Source organism: Pleuronectes platessa, chromosome 18 (genome assembly GCF_947347685.1).
Source record: "Pleuronectes platessa chromosome 18, fPlePla1.1, whole genome shotgun sequence".
In the NCBI taxonomy this organism is placed as follows: domain Eukaryota; kingdom Metazoa; phylum Chordata; class Actinopteri; order Pleuronectiformes; family Pleuronectidae; genus Pleuronectes; species Pleuronectes platessa.
Window position 1 is genome coordinate 22,565,343 of NC_070643.1, and position 25,373 is coordinate 22,590,715.

Below are 25,373 nucleotides of genomic sequence, written 5' to 3' on the forward strand. Positions count from 1 at the left end.
TCGGACACATTAAAGCGACGGACTCACTTCCGCTCACGCAGGGTCAAACTCTCGCGGGACCGGATCCACTTCCTCTTCGCACGGAACCTGCTTCAAGATGGTGAGTCTGTTTCTCTGGATCCGGATCCGAACCCCATCTAAGCTCATCCGCGGCTGTTCCAGCCTGTAGGCGGCATGGCGGCCGCTCCGGCTCTTACTGCCGCGGCCGGGGGGGGTATTTGTAGTTTGTCGGCGGCGGGACGAACATTTTTCGGACAGTTTGGGTCCGAGCGCCGGAGCTCTGGTTCATGGAGCCGAACTCTCCGGCACGTTGACCCGCAGCTCCGGCTCGCACCTCGGTCCGTCCCGGGTCGAAGCGGAGTCGGTAGCGGTCGGTGCTCGGTGTGCTCCCGGTGTTTGAGAGCGTTAAACGGGTTCAGCTGTGCATGCTAGCTGTGGCTAGCCGGCTAAGCTAGCTGTGGTTCAGTAGGTGAACGTTACACCGCTGTGGACACGTGGGAGCCGGGATCTCATAATGCACGTCTCCATGTCAATCACCCCCCCCCCCCCTTCAGTTAGAGTTCCGTCCCCTGCCTTCACCAACCCGCAGGTGCCCGTCGCCAGCTGATGACGTGCTTGTCACCTGCACCGTTAGTGTAAAGATGGCGTCACTGAACTCCAGAGGTTGATCTGATGGAGACTCGTGTTTTCTTCTGTCCTCAGTCTTTGGTCATCCCCGAGAAGTTCCAGCACATCCTCCGTGTGCTCAACACGAACATCGATGGACGGAGGAAGATCGCCTTCGCCATCACTGCCATCAAGGTAAGACCCCCCGAGGTGTCCCACGTCCACAGGGACCTGGGACCAGATCGAGCCCTGGTCCCTGAGGTGTCCCACGTCCACAGGGACACTAGGACCAGATCGAGCCCTGGTCCCAGGTCCCTGAGGTGTCCCACGTCCACAGGGACATTAGGACCAGATCGAGCCCTGGTCCCAGGTCCCTGAGGTGTCCCACGTCCACAGGGACACTGGGACCAGCTCGAGCCCTGGTGCCAGGTCCCTGAGGTGTCCCACGTCCACTTGGAACAGGGCTCCAGGGCTCGTCCTGAGCTGCTGATGAGTCCCTTATCAATTCATGTAAACGTGTCTCAGCAGAGTCCAGTACGTCTGAGTCCTTCAGACTTACTGGACACATCTTGTCTCCCGTGTTGCAGCCAGTGTCTTGAAGCTCCGGTGTTTATATTAAAGTCTGAACTGAGTCGTTCACACAGAGCTCTGTAGTGTGTCCTCCACCCTGAACACAAGCTCCCCGGTGGTTAGCGGTCGTTTGTTGTCACGACAAGTTGTGGACACTCAACAGGAAGTTCTGATATGATGAAGGTGTGATATAATGTGACGGTGAGAATGATCCATCAGGGAAAGGTTTTATGAAATGTTGTGTACGTGTTGATGTACTCAGATTGTGTAACGGTGAATATCGTGTCCATTATGTGTAACAACGACACTAATGTGTGTGTCTGTCCTCAGGGTGTTGGCAGACGTTACGCCCATGTGGTCCTGAGGAAGGCCGACATCGACCTGAGCAAGAGGGCGGGAGAACTCTCTGAGGAGGAGGTGGGGACAGATTTCAGAACTTACAGAAATCATGAAGACGTGAGGGGCTGGAGCTCACGCGTTGACCTCTGACCTCCGTGTGGGCTCATAACACACGCTTCCCTCCATGTCTTCATTTTGTGACTGAGCGTTTCACTTCCTGTGAACTGACCGTGGTTCCTGACTTTCAGGTGGAGCGGGTGGTGACCATCATGCAGAATCCTCGCCAGTACAAAATCCCAGATTGGTTCCTCAACAGGCAGAAGGACGTGAAGGACGGAAAATACAGTCAGGTAGAGGACAGCGGGCGACTGGTCTGAACACCACAGGAGACAATCTGAACCTCGGACCCGGTGTTAGAACCTGTGGGGTCGGTCAGCTGGTTCAGTCTCTTAAAGTCAAATGTAAACAGACATCTTCCCACATGTTAAATCTGTTAAAAAGCCAACGTGGTGGTTTGTTGTCAACGTGTGACTGGTCCTGAGAGATTCTCCAGTAAATGGAATTCTAACAAACCGTAGAGTGACTGGTTGAGCCACGTGTCAGACTGGTATCAAGTCTCTGACCGGCTGGAGATCAGGTTCCACAGACGAGTCGTCAGGAAGGAACTGAGTTCACACACCACCTCCACATGAACCGGCTTTAATCATTAGTTTAAATAAACTATTAATAAATCATTTTCTTCTCAAAGGAAACGATTCATCCTGAGACGCTGAAACACAGAATGTGACCAGATGAGAAACTGTTCACCTCGTCTGACTGAAGCCGATCAGGATCGACTCAGGGAACTTCAGCGTCTGGTTTTCATGTCCTCTTGTCTCCTCGTCTCAGGTCCTCGCCAACGGTCTGGACAACAAGCTGAGAGAAGATCTGGAGAGGCTGAAGAAGATCCGGGCTCACCGCGGGCTGAGGCACTTCTGGGGGTAAGAGATCCGATCTGGTCCAAAGAGGACGACCCGTCTCTGTCCTCCCTCTCTAAAGAGACTATTCCTACACTTCTGTTCTGAATGTTAACGTGACGGAGACGATCCAGTCGGTTCAAATGACAGAATAATGAAATCAGTTTTCAGATGCTTGTGTCGGTGCCTTTGTGAACTCGTTCGACACCTCAGTAACTGAGGAGAGTAGAATCAGTGGAGTTAACTTGAACTTGTTCTCTTTTCTCCTTCAGTCTGCGTGTGCGTGGTCAGCACACCAAGACCACCGGCCGTCGTGGTCGCACTGTCGGTGTGTCCAAGAAGAAGTAGAGTCGCCTGCTTTCTTTTGTTTGAATAATAAAAAGCCACAGTTCACAGAAAGCGTCCAGACTCGTGTTTGTACAGATCCACACAAAACATTTTAGATCCACAACTCATCACTGTTGTGTTTCAACCGGAGTTCCACCTCGTCGTGGCTCAGAGGAAATCCCGGCTCTGCTACTAATCAACCAACTGCAGAGGAGACATCTACTTCCTGTTTACATCACATGACGTGTTTATGTTGATTGATTGGGTTAAAAATGTGTAATTGTCATTTCATTAGATAATCTCTTGCTTCAGGAAACTGGTGGCAAGTATCTAAGTACATAAACTATAACATTAAGTATCGTTCGTAAAATATTTACCTTTTCATGTTACAAGAAAAGTAACTTCTGTAAGTTTATAGAATTCTAAGAAACTGATGCAGTTAATAAATTCAACATATGAATCAAGGTGTTGATAAACATTGTTTAATTTCTTACAATTTAAATAACTGGAACCTCATGTTTGACTTTAATGTTTCCTGACTGTTCATAAAGCATCAGTCCGATCTCGTTATGTTGCATCAATTTATTCCTCAGTACAAACGTTGAGGATCAGCTCAACGTATTAAAGTAAAACATCAAAGGGCTCTTATGGTTCATGTCGCTCTAACCTATATATGCATATTACCTCATCTCCTGCCGCACAGTAACAGAAGAGCAGCAGAGAGACATTAATATCACTATTCTAAATTATATTGAATCAACAGAAAACCCAATAATCAATATTCAAAGCAAACAATGGCTTAACAAGCTGAGATTTATATAAAAGTTACCACTAATGTTAAATCAGCCACATTCACACCAAACATCTGATCATTAAATCAGTTTATTGTTTTACAGAATTTGGTGATCAAAACGGCATTAACGAGAAAAAGATCACTTAATATACAAATATTCCATAAAAACAGGTACGGTGGGAAAATGACTGCAGGAAGTATAAAGTGCGTAAAGACAGAGGGGGGGGGGGGGGGGCGGTGAACCTTCAAAAGGTTTATGGCTTTTTAACAGACATGTTTTTAAGAGGAAACAGCAGCAGGTGAAGTGTCACAGCTACATCTTCATATCTGAGCTCCATCAGACGGCAGCAGAGTTAAAGGCAGAGGTTTCTCTAAAGGACGGGCTCCAGCCAACAACATGAAATATTACATCACCTCTTCACAGGTACCACACAGGGTCGGGCCATGTTTAAGAAAAGAAAAGGGAAAGCCGCAACATGAGAGGACGTAATGAGTCACTTCAGAAAATACGACTTTCTTCTCCTAATATTTTTTGTTGTGTCTCATAAAAGATCATAGATTAATTTCCGGTTGATAAATACCTGAGGACTGATCTCTAAATAGAAACCATCGCTCTCTGATGATCTGAACCTGAGCAAAGAAACAAGCTCATGAAACCAAACAGCTCACGACCACCTGGAGCTCAGAAGAAACATGGTGAGAAACAGACGTGAAGAAAGATGGACGCCGACGTGACGGCTCCTGGACGTCAGAGCATCAGAACCAGTCACAAATCAAAGAGGACGTTAAACAGATGTTTGTGAAGATGTTTCTTTCATTTCACTTCTGAACTCTCTGATGTTTGTTCAAGTTTCTGATCAGTTTGGTTTGAATCTGTTATTTAATGAGACACCATGATTGACAGCTGAGACTGACTCATGATTGGTCCAGAGTGTATGGGCGGGACCTCGATCACTTCTTTCTGGCTTCACTTCAGGAGGTTGTGTCTGTGGACCACACTGAGCTGATGAGCAGTTTGCCCGTGGACGTGGTGACAGGAGGTTTCATGTGTCAGAAGAGAACTCATTCAACTTTATGAGTTCTCTCTTTAACAGAAAAGCTTTTTCAATAACAAACATTTTCAATAATTTTCCCATCAGCTGTCATTTGTGGATCTTGATGAAAACAACCACACATATTTAGCAGACTGATCTTTGTGTGTGTGTGAATTGGTGCAGATCCAAATCAGGATCTAGAGAATTGAAAAGTGGAGCGAGGATCTGATTCAGAGTCTGTGGATGAAACAACGATCCAGAGTCGAGTTAAATCAAACTTTGGTTCAAACGTTTTAAAGCTGATCAAACTAAACTAACGTTAACAACTAAGAGCTTCAGTCATTTCCTTTAGAAATTCAACTACACAGATTGATTCAGAAATTAACAAATTTCTACTTTTTATTATTATTATAACAATGTCTATAACCAGTACTTGTTCTCTGAAAATCTCTAGAGCTCGATCTTCAGAAACAACTTCTCAAATTCATGTTTTATTTTCTTCTACATCAGCAAGATTTAGTTTTTTATGAGTAATCCTGACGGAAAATAAAGCAGACGCTGTTTTTGCTTATGTTGTGTGACATCTGCGTTAAGACAAATAAATAGAACTAAGAAGTCAAACTGAAACTTGTTTGGCACCGAATACCTTTACATTTGCACATTTGCTAATTATTTGTAGGTAATAAGATAAAAACAGGAATTCCACATCCAACGACCACAGAGTTTAAATCACCAGCTGATGTTGACTGGTTAGATTTTCTTTCAGTCTTGAGATTTAGTTTTACAGATTAAATCAAATAAGAGTTTAGAAGGAAAATCAATCAGGCGCCACCGATATGTGACGGTCAGCGTCTGACCTTCCGTCTGCAGACAGAAGACGTGTGGAGGGAGGGGAGCAGCAGCGTCCTCAGCCCTCTCTCTGAGGAGGTGGGGTCTTCTGCTGGGCGGGGGGCGCTGGCTGCTGGTCCTGGGTGGGGGCGTAGTAAAGCTCCAGCGGCTTCCGGACCTTCCAGAACTTCTCATTGACCAACTCCAGAGTCAGAGATCCGTTCAGCGTCTGAAGAGGAAGAAGAGTTTCAACAATTCTCCTCTTCAGCCGGGTGTGTTGACCTCAGTCAGTCAGTGAGTCAGTCAGTCAGTGAGTCAGTCAGTCAGTGAGTCAGTGAGTCAGTCAGTCAGTGAGTCAGTGAGTCAGTCAGTCAGTCAGTGAGTCAGTGAGTCAATGAGTCAGTCAGTCAGTCAGTGAGTCAATGAGTCAGTCAGTCAGTCAGTGAGTCAGGGAGTAAGTCAGTCAGTCAGTCAGTCAGTGAGTCAGTGAGTCAGTCAGTCAGTCAGTCAGTCAGTCAGTGAGTCAGTCAGTGAGTCAGTCAGTCAGTCAGTGAGTCAGTCAGTCAGTCAGTGAGTCAGTGAGTCAGTCAGTGAGTGAGTCAGTGAGTCAGTCAGTGAGTCAGTCAGTGAGTGAGTCAATGAGTCAGTCAGTGAGTGAGTCAGGCAGTCAGTGAGTCAGTCAGTGAGTGAGTCAGTGAGTCAGTCAGTGAGTGAGTCAGTCAGTCAGGGAGTCAGTCAGTCATTCAGTGAGTCAGTCAGTGAGTCAGTCAGTCAGTCAGTCAGTGACTCAGTCAGTGAGTCAGTCAGTCAGTCAGTGAGTCAGTCAGTGAGTCAGTCAGTCAGTCAGTCAGTGACTCAGTCAGTGAGTCAGTCAGTGAGTCAGTCATTGAGTGAGTCAGGCAGTCAGTGACTCAGTCAGTGAGTGAGTCAGTGAGTCAGTCAGTGAGTGAGTCAGGCAGTCAGTGAGTCAGTCAGTGAGTGAGTCAGTCAGTCAGTGAGTGAGTCAGTGAGTCAGTCAGTCATTCAGTGAGTCAGTCAGTGAGTGAGTCAGTCAGTCAGTCAGTCAGTGAGTCAGTCAGTGAGTCAGTGAGTCAGTCAGGGAGTCAGTCAGTCATTCAGTGAGTCAGTAAGTGAGTCAGTCAGTCAGTCAGTCAGTGACTCAGTCAGTGAGTCAGTCAGTCAGTCAGTCAGTCATTCAGTGAGTCAGTCAGTCAGTCAGTCAGTCAGTCAGTCAGTCAGTCAGTGAGTCAGTCAGTCAGTGAGTCAGTCAGTCAGTCATGTGAGTCAGTCATGTGATGGGACAATATGAGCAGAATGTCCCTCTCTTCCTGTGATGTCATTTCCTGGAGAATCTTCATATGCTTCCTGTTCCTAAAAGCTGTACCACTTGAGCTTTAAGGTTATTTAAATCAATAAATCTGAAGAAATGATAAATGTACTGAAAATGTGTTAAAAATGTAACCAATACAATAATCAGTTTTTCATTAGTTAACAAATAAAACAAATTGATGCAAAATATTTGCAAATATAGAAAAATGATCAAATATTTCTGGACTTTCCGTAACTCATTTGAATGATGGACATTTTGATTGGTTGTTGTGGTCGACCTCCTGATTGGTCGGTCTCCTAGCTACTCACAGACAGCTGTCCTCCTCTGGTCATGATGTAGATGGTGTACTGTTTCTCACTGACGCCTCCGAGACTCGACCCTTTGCCTCCGCCGCCCGCTGCTCCTCCACTTTCTCCTCCTCCCTCTGCTGCTCTCTCCTCTCCCCCACCTCCCTCCTCCCTCCCTCCCTCCTCCCTGTTGGTCCGTCCGTCCTCCAGAGCGATGCGCAGAGCCAGGTACTTGGACAGGTGGTCCACTGTGGCGTTCGCTGTCGTCTTCACGAATCTGCACCAGAAGAAGATCCAATCAGAGACAAGAACAGAGCGTTCTCTCAATCACCACACGCACACACACACACCTGGTCTGGCTGTAGTCTTGGGCGTGGACCAGCTGTGGGTGGGGTCTGAAGACCAGCTCGATCTCCGAGGCCCCCCCCTCTTGAAGGCGTCTCACAGGAGGCGTTGGGCTCCCGCTGTCGGCCTCGGGGCCCGAGCCGTCGTCCGACACCCGCGGCTTCTTGCGGCTTGGCCCCGCCTCTGAGGGCGTCTGACCACATTGGTGGGGGGGGTGTGAGGGGGCAGAGTCGTGGGACAGGTGAGAGCGTGCGTCCCCGTTGTCCTCCCCCCCGCTGAAGGTGGTGTTGTCACTTTCCTGAGTCGGCTTCTTCACCCGGTGGTTTCTGCAGAGCGGTCAACAAGGTTACAACAAAAACACAATCCTCTTCAGAATCATCACAACAAACAAAACATGATAACAATCAGCCGATATGACGCAGACACGTCAGTATCGACTCTATTATCTCATTTTACTGAATAAACAGTGCAGGTTGTGCTGCTGTTTCCAGCTGCTCAGCCAATGAGAGGAGATCCTCACATCACATGACCTTCACGTGTCTGTGGGCGCTCAGAAGATAAAACTGTTGTTTCATTTAGATTTTGTAAACTTGGGCTCTAAAGTCTGAAAATGAAAGTCTCTGATGATTTGTGATTGATGTGATAAATGATGAAAGTGAACTGGTCCACGCCCTCGCTGGCTCTCGACCCCCCCCCCCCCCCCCCCCGACTGTGATTGTTCAGGTTAATGAAAGAAGCAGAAGAAGTTGGTTCAGACTTCAGAACCAGATTCTGTTCATCTCTGTTAAATCACTTCTTGTTTCAAATCTTTTAACTCAACTGCAGCTCAGTTCATTCAGGGGTTTAAACCTCTTCTGTGCACAGATGGTCATAGTTTATTATTGTGATGTTTAATGTCATATTTACTCGTTTTGTTTGATTGTATAGATGAGTATAATGTGGAGTCTTTATGACTTTCTATATTTGCACTTGTATTTTGTGAAGCACCTTGGAACTTTGATTTTGAAAGGTGCTCTATAAATAGAGTTTGTTATGATTATGAAGTTGTTTCTGTTTGTTAGGCACGTGAACTCCTCTGATCGCTCCCCCGCCCGCCCCCCCGCTCTCGGACCTGTAGCGTGCTTGCTGGCGGAGCCCCTCCTCGATGCTGGAGCTCAGCGCCTCCTTGTTGTGCAGCCGGTTCAGGCGGTCCAGGACTCGGCGCTGGTGGGCCTCGTACTCTTCGCGGCTCGGGTAGATCTTCGAGATCAGTGCATCAAAGTTTGAGTCTCGACGCAGCGAGCGTCTGGAAACCAGCTTCTTCCTGCAGGTTGGGCACTCTTTGTTCCTGAGGAGGGAGGAGGTTTGAGAATCTACCGGAATAATGCAATAATATACAGATACTTGTACGGTTATGTGAATATTTTCATGTACTCTTGTGTATTATCATTTGTTTAGGTCACAGTGAACTTGGTTACACATGTGGTCTTTATTCCAAGTGCAAAGTTAACTTGCAGGGTCACGTTGACCCAGCACTGAGGAGAAAACCTCCTGTTAGGTTGAGTTATTATTTCCCTTCCACAGCCGGAGCTCTATGTGATTACTCAGAAGAGACTAACAGGAGACGTTATGGACGTGGTCACTCATGAATACTGCTCTACATTCTGGAGGAGGTGGACATGAGGACAGACTGAGCGTCTCACCCGGATCGCAGCGCCGTGACGATGCAGTCGGAGCAGAAGCGGTGCAGACACTCCTTGGTGGTCATGGTGTTCTTCAGCATGTCCAGACAGATGGGACACATGAGCTCGCTGTGCAGAGAGCGAGGGGACACCGCCACCTCCGTCCCGTCCATGATCGCCTCCTGGACACACACATGCTACATGGTCTGTATTTATATTTCTATGGGCAGCAGGTCTTCTACGAGGGGCAATTCAGTATCTTGCCCAAGGACACATCGGCATGCAGAGGAATATGACCGGGATCAAACCGACCACCGCTCTACCATCGGGACGGTTCAAACCATTCTGTATTCTTTGTTATTAATAATCTAGTGTTTGGTAGCCCTTCATATTTTGATCACAACCTGTTGAATCCTGTCTGTCCCAGTTGAATAGAGGATAAGAACGTGTCTGTGATACCTGAGGACTCCGGTGCAGCTCGTACAGACTCAGCTCCCAGCTCTTACTGGGAGTCTGCAGGTTGACGGGAGCGGCCATCACCACCTGCAGAGAGAAGAGCACAGACGGAGTCAGTGGAACGCAGCTCCTCCTTCTGCTCCGTTTCATTCACTCTCTGAAGTTGTGTCTCTGTCAGTTGCTCTTTCTTTCTGCTTGTTTTGCCCCCTTCAGTCAGTTGGTCTCCAGCAGTGAGGACATGTGTCCATCCAGAGGTTTGTCCTCAGCATCAAACACAGACAGATGTGGATCAATGTGGAGTTTCTAAGAGCAGCTGGTGGATCCAGATGAAAACACCCGGAGCTGTGGTTTGTTCTCACACACTTGTGTCTTCAGGCTCTTAGTGTCGGTCCCTGTGTGTCGGTCCCTGTGTGTCGGTCACTTTGTGTCGGTCCCTGTGTGTCGGTCACTTTGTGTCGGTAACTTCCTGTGAAGCTGAACTCCTCCACAGTAAAGTTCCCGTGGAGAGGCCGCGAGAGGGACTCACCTGCCGGGGAGGGGACGGACAGCTGACCGGAGGAGACGCGACCTCCTCCCGCTGCACGGACACACAACAACCGCCTGCAAACTACGCAATTAATCAACAACACTACACACAGCGGGTCCTGACGGCCGCCAGGGGGCGTCTCCGTTCACCTTCAGTCTCACTTTGAGCAGAAAAACACGACAAAATAACGACAGCGCGTCATCTGAGCCAGCAGCTAGCTAACGTTAGCCTTCTTCTTCTTCTGCTCACCGGAAGTAAAAACCCTGTCCTCCTGCTGCTCAGCAGCCACAGCGCCCTTAGGGGCCAAACAGAGTATTGCAGCAGAAAATATACATGCACGTTTTTATAATGTATTTGGTTTGATTTGATTTTACATTAAATCAACCGAGCCAAACATCAGTACTCCATGTTTCAGTCATAAACAAGATGACGGCTCCCACAAGTGGGACCAAAGGGTCCTGAGCCCAGTGGTTGGCTCAGTATGGGCCGTGAACCCATCCTCCTCCATGGACGCAGCTGGGCCGTGAACCCATCCTCCTCCATGGACGCAGATGGGACGTGAACCCATCCTCCTCCATGGACGCAGATGGGACGTGAACCCAGCCTCCTCCATGGACGCAGATTGGACCTGAACCCATCCTCCTTCATGGATGCAGATGGGACGTGAACCCATCTTCCTCCATGGACGCAGATTGGATCTGAACCCATCCTCCTTCATGGATGCAGATGGGACGTGAACCCATCCTCCTCCATGGACGCAGATGGGACGTGAACCCAGCCTCCTCCATGTACGCAGATGGGCCGTGAACCCATCTTCCTCCATGGACGCAGATTGGATCTGAACCCATCCTCCTTCATGGATGCAGATGGGACGTGAACCCATCCTCCTCCATGGACGCAGATTGGACCTGAACCCATCCTCCTTCATGGATGCAGATGGGACGTGAACCCATCCTCCTCCATGTACGCAGATGGGCCGTGAACCCATCTTCCTCCATGGACGCAGATTGGATCTGAACCCATCCTCCTCCATGGACGCAGATGGGACGTGAACCCAGCCTCCTCCATGTACGCAGATTGGATCTGAACCCATCCTCCTCCATGGACGCAGATGGGACGTGAACCCAGCCTCCTCCATGTACGCAGATGGGCCGTGAACCCATCTTCCTCCATGGACGCAGATTGGATCTGAACCCATCCTCCTCCATGGACGCAGATGGGACTTGATCCCAGCCTCCTCCATGTACGCAGATGGGACTTGAACCCATCCTCCTCCATGGACGCAGATGGGACGTGAACCCATCCTCCTCCATGGACGCAGATGGGACGTGAACCCATCCTCCTCCATGGACGCAGATGGGATGCAGATGGGAAATATTGTAGCTTCCTGCAGAAGCTACAATATGGCGCTAGCTCATCGCGGCCTACAAGAACCACGAGACAGAGACCACCAGGTGATCCGGACCAACCTTCCCCCACCCGAAGTGAAAGCCCAGGTATGGCCACTGAAAGAATGAAAGCGGATATCTTATCTTCCCTAAAGAGAGATATTTCCAAAATTATAAGAGAGGAAATTAAAAGTGCGTTAGCGGAAGATTTCCATGCCCTGAAGACCGAGTTACAAGCGGTGCGGTCCGAAATTGCTAACAACACGACCGCCATCCAGGCAGAAGTTGACCACATAAATAAAAGACATTAAAGGGGACATAATATGCCCATTTCACCACAGTTGATATGGTTCCTTGGGGTCTTAATGAAATGTCTGTAACATCTTTTGGTCAAAAAACCACAAGGATCATTTAAAACAGCATTTTTTTACCCTGTCTAAAACAGCCCTCCTCAGATTGACCTGTTTTGAGTGCCCCGCCCCCCCCCCCCCCCCTCTCACCGCCCCGCCCCTTCTCTCACCAACAACCCATCCCCCTTCTAACTGCCCCGCCCCCGACACACACACACACACACACACAGACACACAGAGACACAAATCTTAAATCTCCCCTTAGCATATTTAAGGTTGTTAAAATCATTTCAAGTCACTGTCCTACACATATATTTCTGTATCTGTTCGTTGTGTTTCTTCATTGAAGCTACAATTTTCAAACTACTACACCTTCTGATAAAGATGTACATTATTTAAATACATGCATTAGTGTATACACTATATAATTGTATGTGTATATTTATTCATACAGGCCATATATTCTGAGCGCGCGCACACACACACACACACACACACAGACACACACACACAGACAAAGGGATCGTGGAGGGGCTACAGCTCTGGAGGCTAACACTGCTGCAAATTTTGCGGCGAAATGCACTTAAAACCCCGGGTATGAGTCTATTTTAAAGCGAGTGATGGAGGCGGCAACGAGCTGCTGGTGACCGGTACCGGTTCGTGCAGCTCGGGGTGCGTGGAGCAAATCTGTACGGGCCACAAAAGTTATAAGGCGCAGCTCTCTCCCACCCCCCCCTCCTCCTCCTGCTCCTCCGCTTCGCCGCCCGGGCATCACATGAGAGGCTGTCCGCTGAGCGAGCGCCTTATAACGGGTACAATGCAGCCGGAGACCGGGGGGGTCCTGGAACACTTTCCGGTGCTATTTTCTAACATGACAGACACACACAGAAGCTACGACTCGGGTTAGCCTCCGAGTGCATTGTTTTCTATGTAAACCTGCTGCATGCACGGGGCGCCAGACACACACACACAAGCTACGACTCAGAGAGCTTTGTTCCTCCACTCCGGAGCCGAAATGGGATCTCTCCCCCCACCTCCCAGTCAGATGCTTCCCGGCCGGGGTTCCACATGCAGTACTGCTGTACATATGTTCACAAGCAGCCATTCCAGAAAGTGCTGCAACTTTAAACACAAACTAACAGCAAACTAGCGTTAGCCCGCTCCTGCTAACCGTAGCGGGACACACAGGCTGGAGATTTGTCACAGATCGATAATGATCAATGATGAAAATGAGACATACCCTGCAGACGTGGGGAACCCTGAGCCGGTGAGACGTGTCCGGCTCTCAGGTGTGTGAAGTCAGCGTGAGCATCGCCAGCCTCGCAGTGAGCCGCCCGGGTACAGCCGGGATCCAACCCGCCACCGAGCACCCGGCTGCCGCCGACTCCGGCAAGGAGGGGGCTTTGGCATGTGACTTACCCCGACCGCAGGCTCTGCTTCTCGGCCAGATCTCCGCTGCTTCCCGGGTGGGCTGCCACATGCAATACTGCTGTAAAAACGTGCACAAGCAGCCATTTGAAGCAACTTTAAACACAAACTAACAGCAAGCTAGCGTTAGCTCCCTGCTGCTAACCGTAAACAAACACCGACAGGTCCACCAGAAGCGAGCCGCAGACATGGGTCCAGCAACCCGACATCCCCTAACGAGCCCTAGCTGAGGAGGGGGCTTTGGCATGTGACTTACCCCGACCGCAGGCTCTGCTTCTCAGCCAGATCTCCGCCTCTCACCCCGCTCACCGGCTGGTTAGCGGCCCCCCTCGGCTAGCTTCACAGCTAACACCCGCCGCCTTGAGCTGTGGAGGGTGCTGTGGCTCGTAACGTAACCCGGTATCCTCCTCCACAAGATCTCCGCCTCCAGGGGGGGGGGGGGGGGCTATGCCATGTAGACCGACTGTGACATCAATTCTGGTCGTATTCCCATTCAACGCACTCTATGGTTTAGTTTCTTACATAGAGGAACCACAACAAATCGCGGGACTTGTTTTTTTCAAGAGTTTTTGGGACGGTAGACATGCCAGATACCCACATTAACGTGTAGAAGCACTACAAAAGTGGATTTGTCATAATATGTCCCCTTTAAGGGCGGCTTATCAACATGGTCCGACGAGGTGGCGACTCAACAAGCTACGGTAACCAGCCTCCAAAGACAGGTGCCAACTCCAACAGTCCGATGCGAGGACATGGAGGGGAGAATGAGACGCTGCAACATCCGTATAGCCGGCATTCAAGAGCAACCAGACTCCAGCTCCACAAAAACAGTTGCTAAAGTTATCAGAGAAGTCCTGCAGATGGACCGGGATATAAAGATTGACCGATCGCACCGCGCACTCGCCACCAGGAAACCGGGAGACCGGGAGAAACCACGAGTGATCATCGCTAAACTATACAATGACGGAGATGCTGTAGACATCCTGAGGAGAGCCCGAGACAGAGCGCCGCTGATGTACTGCCCTAAGTTAAACACATACTGGAGAGCAGTGTTAATTTTGGCAGCTATTTTTGATTTAGTCTTAGTCTTAGTCTTTTGACGAAAATGCATATTAGTTTTAGTCACCTTTTAGTCATTTTAATCCTTCTTAGTTTTAGTCTAGTTTTAGTCGACGAAAACAAATTCCATTTTAGTCTAGTTTTAGTCACATTTCATAGCCACATTAAACTCCTTTTCTATAAAAACATATAGCTGCAGCCTAATAGCTTAAAAATATATATTTAATTTTAAATGTGAAAACAAAAAGGGAGAGCAGGTCAGACTGGAGCCGGACACAGAAACTGAACATCGGTACAAACTAACTGCAGCTTCTGCTCTGATCAAGAAGCTGAGGGGCTGATCTCTGAGCAGCTGAGACCAGAGAAACTCTGGTTTTCACTGTTTCCATAGTTAAGAAGCAGTCGGTCACTGAGAGGCTGCTCCACGAGAACGCGCTCTGCTTTCACTGTGTCTCTCTGAGCGAGTGCGCGAGGCGGGGGGCGGAGCTACGGACCGGAGCGCTATCTGGGGCGCACACACACACAGACACACACAGACACACTCACTCGCCCGCTCCTGATACTTCATGACGGCCTGATACGATGATGTTTTAAAAATTATTGTGACTTAGTCGACAACCACCAACATTTTCGTCTCGTCTCGTCTCGTCAACGAAAATTAAAATAGATTTCGTCATAGTTTTTATTTTCAAAGATTCGTTTTCGTTACGTCTTCGTCTCGTCTTCGTCATGGAAAAAAGGTCGTTAACGAATATATTTCGTCATCATCTTCGTCAACGAAATTAACACTGCTGGAGAGAAGTCTTTGATGCCCTCAAAGAGATATTCCAACAGGACATCCCACAAGACCCCACAAGCACTACTGGGAGCAATGCCTGAAGGCCTGGACTGGAGGGCCAAAGAATACCTGCTAAACATACTACTCACAGCAGCATTGAAGTGTATAACCATCAAATGGTTAAAACCAGACCCCCCCCACATACAATATATGGACCCAAAAAGTATGGGACATCTACCAAATGGAGCAAATCACATATTCATTAAGGCTCCAAAAGTCAATCTTTACTAAACGATGGGGTCCTGTCTCTGCGTTATTAATACAATGAGGGTTACTAATTAATTTCGCTCTGGGCCTCTGGTTGACAGACTCACAAATTGTTTTAAAACCAATTCTTTAATGGGGTTTTAGTTAAAGCTAAAGAAGGCAATTTGTTTATTTGTTTGTTTGTGGTAAAGTGAAATTGTGCAGACAGTATTAGGAAATAAAATTGCTTGTTTGATTCAGCTAAATTTAATATGTCTGTAGTTCTAAACAAATCTTTTACCGCTTGAACTTTCTTTTTTCATTGGTTGTCATTAAATTCGACACTATTTAGACTAAGGGTTTACTTTGGGAACAAATTGGGTTTAATTTGACATTTTGGGACTTTTAATACTGGGTAATGATAATTTTGATCGAAGGAAAGATAGTCAGAATTTTGTTTTAAGGTGATAACGTGAGGAGATTGTTTGCATTGATTAGTGACTACCAATATGTTTTTATTAGGGGTGTCCATATCTACACTAAGGGCTGATATAAATAAGAAAAACATATCTGTTTTTCTTCACTGGGCGTGAAACATGTGCGATGCACAGACGGAGAATCATAAATATATATTTGTTTATGAAAGGACTGTTGAGTTTTTAATACAGCCGTGAATAAATAATTAACTATTGAGATCTTTAAAGATATTACTAGAATGAAATAAACTAAATTATACATTGATGATGCATGGTATGAAATTATGACGGGTGTATAAAGGAGAAAAACATCTGTTGACATAAATGCTGGCAAATAAAGGGCGCTAATGTGTGCAAATCATACTGAATCGCTTGTGTTGCTGTTAAAAGGACGTAAAGGACGTAAAGATACTAAATCATTGTCTGTTTCTTTTCCCTTATGACGAGTGGGAATAGAGTTGGACAGACGAGAAGGCAGCTGGCCGGTGCAACACGGCCTGGTGCTTGCTGACATCTGCATGTGCAGCTTCTGTCTCCAGTCTGATCAAGGCCGGTACAGTCTATCCACAAACTCTTAACCCTTAACTCTTGTTTGACGATTTGAGGTGAATATTGGTTGTTTGCTGCGAATAAGAGCACATTGTGGGAAAGCGTGATCTTTTTGTCAAACATTATATGCGGATTGTGAATTGTGATATTACATTGATGAGCTTTTGAGTCCTTTGGAGTTGTGAATTCAGTTTCATATTTATTGGCTCTGGTAAATTAGTGGTTTTAGTACATGATTTATGAATTGATTAATTTGTTGAGTGCTTGACTGATTTGTTGATTAATTGATTCCTAAAAGGGGGAAGAAGTAATCTAGAAAGCTTTAACTAGCTTTAAATCTTAGCAATTACTTTTTTTAATTTACAATAAGGGAACAAAAGGAAGCTGCTACTCTAACAGAGGTCGAGTGTGTAGAGTGCTGAAAGAGACGTTTCCTACAAATGTACATCCTGACAACATTTTTATTGAACCATTGGGTCAGGAAGAAAACCCGAGGGCTTATGTGTCTAGAGCTCATCAAGTGTGGAGAAATGTCCCAGGAAATGACCCTGATTTGAATCAAATAGAGCAGTCAATTTTGCGAGCCAAAATACAGAAGGGGTTGCCCCTAACAGTGAGGAGCAAACTGGCAGAGGTAGTTGGTCTTGGAAGCATGGAAAAAGGTGTTTATACAGATCATATAGCCCATCATCTGGTGCTGTATAAGAAAAAGGAACATGACCAGAAAGAACAGGACCAAGAGGTCCTTAGAAAACTCAATCAAATACAACTGGTGGATAATGACAAAATTAAGAAACAAGCTCTGGTACAGAATCAGGCTCCACTAGATCAATCATTACTACAATCACAGCTGAACCAGGTTCAGCTCCAATCGTTCCACCCATCATCAGTGGTTCCAGTCATCTCCTACCAAGAGTCAGTATTTGATCAAGCACAGACCTGGAGAGGAAGGTTCGATCCAAATTTTGAACAGCATTCAGAAGAATGTTATGATTGTGGAGAGTTTGCCTGTGAGTGCAACAGCTGGACAGAATATGGAGGAGAATACCAAAGAAACATCAGAGAAAGATCGGAGGATGACATGATTTGCGATTCATACAAGATTTCTAAGTTGTTGACGTTGCAGTACAACAGTGTGCTTCATTTGTTCCAAATCCTTAATGCATCAGTAAGTACTGAACGATAGTAAATTGTTCTCTGTTGTTGATCTGGTAAATGCATTTTTCAGCATTCAAACTGATAAAAATAGGGTTATATTGGTTTGCGTTTGAGTCTCACAGAGAAAGTTACACTTCACATGCCTATGTGAGTGCTATTTACAACATTTTTATGCCAAGGCAACCATACATAGTATTCCTATACCACTGAAATGAGGAATTTTAGCAAATTGTGTAGGAATACTATGCATGGTTGCCTTGGCAGAGGGGCCGTGAGAGAATTTTCCTGTCTAAATTGTTTCAGGAAAGATAGCTGCCTGACAGGTTTTCACTCTCACTCCTAAACTCCATTACTGTTGCTATGTTGTTAAAATTATGCTGTAGGACAGATTGATATTTTTGTCATGATCATACACCTGTATGTTTTATTCTTCTGATTATTTCAAGACTTTGTTTAGTGGTGGTTATGTCGTATATTCGCTAGAGTAAAACATTTTGGCATGTGTTTAAAACTTAATGACAGGCTTACATTTATGATGCCTATCTGCTGGACTCTCCCACATTCTCAGAGAGTCCTCCAGATGTTTATCTTATTTGTTCTCTACCTTTTAGGAATGACCTTTGATTTAGGAATTATATCTGACCAGCTAATGGATGGGTGTAGAAGGAATGTTCTTGACCAATGTGTTTTCATCTTCATGTACATGTCCTTATTTAAGCAGAAGGCACCATGTGGGGCGGCATGTTACCTCAAGTCATGGGTGGAATGGTATCTGGTTATACCATGGTGCCCGTCTGACCTGTGAAACTTCTTGTAATAAACATAATATACAAACAAGAACGAGGTCTGCTGAGATTCCTTCATCAACATCAACCTCTACAACATCATCGACCTCTCGGCTGCATAGAATATACCATACCCATCCTCCTCCATGTACGCAGATGGGCTGTGAACCAAGCCTCCTCCATGGACGCAGATGGGACATGACCCCATCCTCCTCCATTGACGCAGATGGGCTGTGAACCCAGCCTCCTCCATTGACGCAGATGGGCTGTGAACCAAGCCTCCTCCATGGACGCAGATGGGACATGACCCCATCCTCCTCCATTGACGCAGATGGGCTGTGAACCCAGCCTCCTCCATTGACGCAGATGGGCTGTGAACCCAGCCTCCTCCATGGACGCAGATGGGCCGTGAACCCAGCCTCCTCCATGGACGCAGATGGGCCGTGAACCCAGCCTCCTCCATGGATGCAGATGGGACATGACCCCATCCTCCTCCATTGACGCAGATGGGACGTGAACCCATCCTCCTCCATGGACGCAGATGGGACGTGAACCCAGCCTCCTCCATTGACGCAGATGGGACGTGAACCCATCCTCCTCCATGGACGCAGATGGGTCGTGAACCCATCCTCCTCCATGGACGCAGATGGGACGTGAACCCAGCCTCCTCCATGGACGCAGATGGGACATGAACCCATCCTCCTCCATGGACGCAGATGGGACGTGAACCCATCCACCTCCATTGACGCAGATGGGCCTTGAACCAATCCTCCTCCATGTACACAGATGGGCCGTGAACCCATCCTCCTGCATGGACGCTGTCACAAATTCACCTTCTTATTAATATTTTCAGTTTGTCTGTTAAGTTTTGTTTACTAATTCTATTCTCTTTCCAGGACTCTGCCACTCCCCTCCTGCTCTGCACCTTCCTCATTCCTCTGATCCCTTCACTGGCTCCACCCACAGAAGCACCTGTCTTCACTTCCCTCATTAGTCTCCCCTCTATATCTGCATGCCTGTTCCCCTTGTCCTCTGCCAGATCGTTTAGTGTGTTCGTGCCTAATCTTTCCAGCGTTACTTTCCTGATTCCCTTACTGCCTGACCTCCTTCGTGACCTGCCTACCTTTGCCTGGACTCCTCTTCTGCCTGCCCCTTGTCGGTTTTGTTTGCTTTGGACTGATTTCCTGGCTCCTGACCCCTGCTCTGTCTTCACTGGATTATCTCTGGCCTGCTCCCTCTTGGATTTGTGTTGCATCGGACTGACTGCCTTGTATCTGACCCCTGCTTCGTTCAATAAACCAAGAACTCTGCTAATTCCTTCTCTGCCTCATTGTCGTAGCTTTTGGGTTCACGCCTGTCATTCTGCCAGCCCTGACAGACGCAGATGGGACGTGAACCCAGCCTCCTCCATGGACGCAGATGGGACATGAACCCATCCTCCTCCATTGACGCAGATGGGACTGCGTAACCTTCTGACGTTCCCTTTGCATCATTCACGAGCAGTCGAAACGCTCCCACGGAGCCAATGCAACTCGGCAGGACCCGGCTGTCATCAGTGGAACGACAGCGACGCCTGGTGGAGAACTGCTGTATGTACTGTGGGCAGGGAGGCCACTATGTGTCATCTTGCCCGGTAAAAGACCGGGCTCACCAGAGACTCAGAGGGCGCTGGTGAGCCACACTTCCATTACTGAAAAGCCCTCTCGGCCCCTTATCCACGCTCAGCTTTTCTGCAACGGACAGACTACCACAGTCTCTGTATTTATCGACTCGGGGGCAGACACCAATCTCATGGACTGGTCGCTTGCCGTGCAGCTGGGCATTGAGCAGGAGCTCCTGAGCCAGTCCATCAAGGCCACTGCTCTGGATGGACATCTCTTATGCACAGTGATCCACCGCACCATTCCTCTTCGCCTGGGCATGTCAGGTAACCACACTGAGCTTATCTCCTTTCACCTGATTCATGCTCCGCAACAACCAGTTATCCTGGGGCACCCCTGGCTAAAGAGACATAACCCTCACATCGACTGGGTTTCTTGTTCCATTCTCCAGTGGAGCAACTTCTGTCATGCGGCCGGCCTCAGATCTGCTTCATCCCTGACATCCGGTTTTTCTCATTCTAAGACGGTTTCTGATCTTCGTGGAGTTCCATCAGAGACCTCCGGAACGCCTATCACCTGGTGCGTATCAGAGAGGGGGACGAGTGGAAGACCGCATTCAACACACCCAGTGGACATTATGAGTACCTGGTTATGCCATTTGGTCTGACCAACGCCCCGGCGGTTTTCCAGGCCATGGTGAACGATGTTCTCCGTGATTTCTTGAATATTTTCGTGTTCGTATACCTGGATGACATTCTGATATTTTCCAAAACAGAGTCGGAACATGTTCAGCACGTTCAAAGTGTCCTCCAGAGACTCCTAGAAAATCAACTGTTTGTAAAGGCAGAAAAATGTGAATTCCACGCCTCCGAGGTCACATTTCTGGGGTTTATCATCAGGCCTGGCCAGATCCTGATGGACCCTGCGAAAGTAAAAGCAGTGTCAGACTGGCCAATCCCCACCACTCGAAGAAAGCTGCATTAATTCCTGGGGTTCGCTAACTTCTACCGACGCTTTATCAGGAACTATAGTTCTGTGGCGGCTCCGCTTACAACTCTCACTTCCCCAAGACTCACCTTCCAGTGGTCCCCTGCTGCCGACAAGGCCTTCAGTGAACTTAAGTCAAGGTTCTCATCCGCCCCCATTCTCGTGTTTCCAGATCCGAAGCGTCAGTTTACTGTGGAGGAGGACGCATCGGACTCCGGGTTGGGAGCAGTCCTCTCTCAGCGGTCGGCAGGGGACCAGAAGATGCACCCATGTGCTTTTTTCTCCCGTAAGTTGTCAGCAGCAGAACAACATTATGACGTGGGGAATAGAGAGCTGTTGGCGGTAAAGATGGCTCTGGAGGAGTGGAGACACTGGCTGGAGGGGGCGGAGCAACCGTTTGTGGTCTGAACCGACCACAAGAACCTGGAGTACATCCGGTCAGCCAAGCGGTTGGGTTCCCGTCAAGCCAGGTGGGCTCTATTCTTTAATCGTTTTGATTTTTCTTTATCTCATCGCCCAGGATCTAAAAACGTCAAGCCCGATGCCCTGTCCAGGCAGTTCCAGTCCGATGGTGGTTCACCTGTACCCGAAAGCATCCTCCCTGCTAAGGTGATTATCGGTGCGTTAACCTGGGACATCGAGGATAAGGTGAGGCAGGGTCAAGTTAATCACCCAGCACCAAGTGCCTGTCCCGTAGATCGCCTGTTCGTCCCTGCTATCCTCCGCTCACAGGTTCTCCAGTGGGGGCACTCTTCTCGCCTTGCCTGCCACCCAGGGGTCAGACGCTCCCTGGCTATGTTGAGGCAACGCTTTTGGTGGGGATCCATGGAGAAGGACACCAAGGACTTCGTCGCAGCCTGCCTGGTCTGCTCTCAGCACAAGAGCGCTCGTCACGCCCCTTCTGGCCTGCTCCAGCCACTGCCCATCGCCCATCGTCCATGGTCCCATGTCTCCCTGGACTTCGTCACCGGACTTCCGCCATCAGATGGTAACACTACTATCCTTACTGTCGTTGATAGGTTCTCAAAAACAGCCCATTTCATCCCGTTACCTAAATTACCCTCTGCCGAGGAGACGGCTGATCTTATGCTGCAACATGTGTTCCGTCTGCATGGTCTTCCCTGTGACATCGTACCTGACAGGGGTCCTCAATTCACCTCCCGGTTCTGGATGGAATTCTGAAGCATGTTGGGGGCTAAGGTCAGTCTATCCTCGGGATTCCATCCACAATCCAATGGCCAGTCGGAGAGAACGAATCAGGAGATGGAGACGGCTTTGAGGTGCATGGTCTCTCATAATCCTTCTTCCTGGTCTAAGCACCTACTGTGGGTCGAATACGCACACAACACGCTGCCCAGTTCAGCTACAGGACTCTCACCATTTCATTGCTCCCGGGGATACCAGCCTCCACTTTTCCCGGTAAAGGAGCGGGAGGCCAGGGTTCCGTCAGTCCAGACTTTTATGCAGCGATGTCGGCGTACCTGGTTGCAGGCCCGTTCGGCGCTCCTACGCGCCTCTGACCGGTACCAGCGAGAGGCCAACTGACACCGCAACCCGGCTCCTCGCTATGCTACGGGCCAGAGAGTTTGGCTGTTGACCCGTGACCTACCACTTCGGGTGGAATCAAGAAAATTGGCCCCACGATTTGTGGGCCCCTTTCCAGTCGCCCAGGTTATCAACCCGGCTGCAGTTCGCCTTACCCTCCCCCGGTCTATGAGGGTCCATCCTACGTTTCACGTCTCCAAAATCAAACCCGTCAGTGAGAGTCATCATTCCCTTACTGCCTGACCTCCTTCGCGACCTGCCTGCCTTTGCCTTGGACTCCTCTTCTGCCTGCCCCTTGTCGGTTTTGTTTGCTTTGGACTGATTTCCTGACCCCTGCTCTGTCTTCACTGGATTATCTCTGGCCTGCTCCCTCTTGGATTTGTGTTGCATCGGACTGACTGCCTGGTATCTGACCCCTGCTTCGTTCAATAAACCAAGAACTCAGCTAATTCCTTCTCTGCCTCATTGTCGTAGCTTTTGGGTTCAGGCCTGTCATTCTGCCAGCCCTGACAGACGCAGATGGGACATGAACCCAGCCTCCTCCATGGACGCAGATGGGACATGAACCCATCCTCCTCCATTGACGCAGATGGGACGTGAACCCAGCCTCCTCCATGGACGCAGATGGGACATGAACCCATCCTCCTCCATTGACGCAGATGGGACGTGAACCCAGCCTCCTCCATGGACGCAGATGGGACATGAACCCATCCTCCTCCATGGACGCAGATGGGACGTGAACCCATCCACCTCCATGGACGCAGATGGGCCGTGAACCAATCCTCCTCCATGTACACAGATGGGACATGAACCCATCCTCCTGCATGGATGCAGATGGGACGTGACCAAATTGTCTTTATATACAGTCACTTTTATTTCATCAGGGCTTTGGGACACTTTACCCTATTTTCTGATTTAGATTTTAAACTTTCACTTTCAGTGGACCAGTAATTGTTCGTTGTGTTTGAGTGTTTGGATTTTACATTCTTTGAAAACTCGAACCCATCATTGGAATGTAGAGTAACGCCTCCTGAACTAGCATCAATAAATAGTCAGAGAATAATAGATGTAATCAATACATTGGTTCCCTCCTGGTGATTCATCACGGTTTTATAATTGTTGGTTTGTGTCCTTTGTGTTTAAAGGTGGGAACCAGGTGAACTCACCTTGCTGCCCAACCTCCATTAATGGACAAACCCTCTAGTTCTCTGAGGCTTCAGGGAGTCTCTCATACTTGGAATGTGCTAATTGCACTAATTGTCTTTACTTGTGAAGTTGTGTCGGTGGCACCACGCCTCACACCAGATGATGCTCCTTTCACCAGCTCAGAGGAATGTGCTGCGGTTTATACACAATGACAGAAAATAGAGATGTGACCGAGCTGAACCTCTGGAAAATGTGTTTCAGAGATAATTATTATTAATAGTCATACATAGAGATTATAGATCATACACCCAATTACAATTTATTACGTACGTTTTGTTCTCAGTGGTGGATAAAGCACTCGCTTCACTCACTTGATAGAAAATAATAGAAAACCAGAATGTGGACGATACTTAACTCCAAGTAAAAGTATTAAAAAGTAAAAGTGCTCATTCATTAGGAAGACTTTACATTTAATTTGATCAGTATTTGATGATTAAAAGTGAGGCATTAACATGTGAATGTTGTCACTGGTTGAGCTGAAGTTGATTTTGACTGTGATCTTATGCAGATCCCTGAGATGAGAGGTGGCCCCTGGGAGCCAGGAGAGGAACCTCATGTTATTAAAGTCAGAGGAACCTCGATGGGCTTGAGCTGCTCAGCAAAGAAAACAACGATCAAAGCAAAATGCAGTAATTGTTAATTTATTGATGAAGACATAATCACATTCTTTCATGAATTAAATCAAGAGCAGCTGTTTTCATTTATAATCAAAAACAGTCACAATTACGAATATGAATTGCAATAAACTATAGAATAAGAAAAGTTTCATTCAGTACAAACCATGCTAACAATAAATAGGATAATAAATATGATAATTTACAGCCATTTAAAGAGTCGAATATCTCTATTACTGATTAGTGATTATTCAAATATTGATCATTGTTCCCTTTCTCATTTCCTTTGATCCAACCTTTCTGACCTGTCAAAGACAAATATAAAATGTTCATAATTTTGGTACACACTATGAATTGGAGATAAAATAAAGGAATAAATACATCTTGATATTCTACAATAGAACGTGTCAGTCCCTCAGTGCAGCAGCTGCGTCATGTTGCTCCTCACAGAAGCAGAGCAGCGATGACGGAGATCACCACAGAAACCAGGCTGATCGTATTGTAACTCGCAGCTCCTGTTGTGTTGCTTCCTGAATTTGATCCTGTTCCAGACCCAGACCCAGAGCTAGATCCAGATCCAGACCCAGACCCAGACCCAGATCCAGTTCCAGACCCAGACCCAGACCCAGACCCAGATCCACCTGCTGCTGCTGCTGCTGCTGCTGCCTCGGTTTGGTCAGCGAGGGCCTCTGCTGCTGTTGCTGCGGCTGAGGCCGATGTCACCGCCCCTTGTGCTGCTGATGTCATTATTGCTGTGAGTTCTGCCGCGGATGTTGCTGATGTTGCTGATGCTGCGTCTACTGCTGTTTCCGCTGCTGTTGTGGCTACTGTTGCTGTTGCCTGTGCCATCTCTGCCACTGCCTGTGCCCCTGCTATTGCTGCTTTCTCTGCTGCGGTCGAGCCTGTGGCCTGTGATAAAACGTCCTGCAGTTGTTGTACTGCTTCTTTTGATGCTGTGGCCACTGATCTGGCAGCTTCAGCAGTTCCTGAGATTGTTGCTGGATTTGCGTTTGCAGCTGCTGCCGACGTTGCTGCTGCTGCTGCTGTTTTTGCTGCATTTGCTGACTTAATTGCTGATGCTGCTATCAGCGCTGCTTGTTGCGTTTGTCCTGCTGTTCCTTTTTTTAATGCTGCGTCTACGGCTG

At 48.0% G+C, this 25,373-nt stretch overlaps 2 protein-coding genes across 2 annotated transcripts; one reads left to right on the forward strand and one right to left on the reverse strand.

The window, feature by feature from the left end:
• Positions 1-38: 38 nt before the first annotated feature.
• rps18 (ribosomal protein S18) lies at positions 39-2,870 on the forward strand. The gene is made up of 6 exons (XM_053447553.1): positions 39-100; positions 703-801; positions 1,507-1,593; positions 1,764-1,865; positions 2,404-2,495; positions 2,744-2,870. The coding sequence occupies exons 1-6, from the start codon at positions 98-100 to the stop codon at positions 2,817-2,819; spliced, it is 459 nt and encodes a 152-aa protein (XP_053303528.1). The 5' UTR covers positions 39-97; the 3' UTR covers positions 2,820-2,870.
• A 792-nt stretch (positions 2,871-3,662) lies between these two features.
• Positions 3,663-10,298, reverse strand: LOC128462238 (E3 ubiquitin-protein ligase RING2-A). The gene is made up of 7 exons (XM_053447554.1): positions 10,059-10,298; positions 9,536-9,619; positions 9,098-9,258; positions 8,527-8,742; positions 7,421-7,741; positions 7,092-7,347; positions 3,663-5,682 (listed from the first exon to the last, which is right to left on the reverse strand). Exons 2-7 carry the CDS (start codon positions 9,611-9,613, stop codon positions 5,533-5,535), a joined length of 1,182 nt encoding a protein of 393 aa, XP_053303529.1. The 5' UTR covers positions 9,614-9,619; positions 10,059-10,298; the 3' UTR covers positions 3,663-5,532.
• Between the last annotated feature and the right edge of the window lie 15,075 nt (positions 10,299-25,373).

What these genes read in the sequence shown, in the direction of transcription:
- rps18 (XM_053447553.1), top strand. An exon ending in GAGAACTCTCTGAGGAGGAG is followed by an intron (nt 1,594 to 1,763) that starts GTGGGGACAGAT and finishes CCTGACTTTCAG; the next exon opens with GTGGAGCGGGTGGTGACCAT. An exon ending in GGGCTGAGGCACTTCTGGGG is followed by an intron (nt 2,496 to 2,743) that starts GTAAGAGATCCG and finishes TTTCTCCTTCAG; the next exon opens with TCTGCGTGTGCGTGGTCAGC.
- LOC128462238 (XM_053447554.1), bottom strand. Translation starts at nt 9,613, where the DNA reads ATGGCCGCTCCCGTCAACCTGCAGACTCCCAGTAAGAGCTGGGAGCTG. An exon ending in GTCACGGCGCTGCGATCCGG is followed by an intron (nt 8,743 to 9,097) that starts GTGAGACGCTCA and finishes CTCCCTCCTCAG; the next exon opens with GAACAAAGAGTGCCCAACCT. An exon ending in CCAGAGGAGGACAGCTGTCT is followed by an intron (nt 5,683 to 7,091) that starts GTGAGTAGCTAG and finishes CTTCCTCTTCAG; the next exon opens with ACGCTGAACGGATCTCTGAC.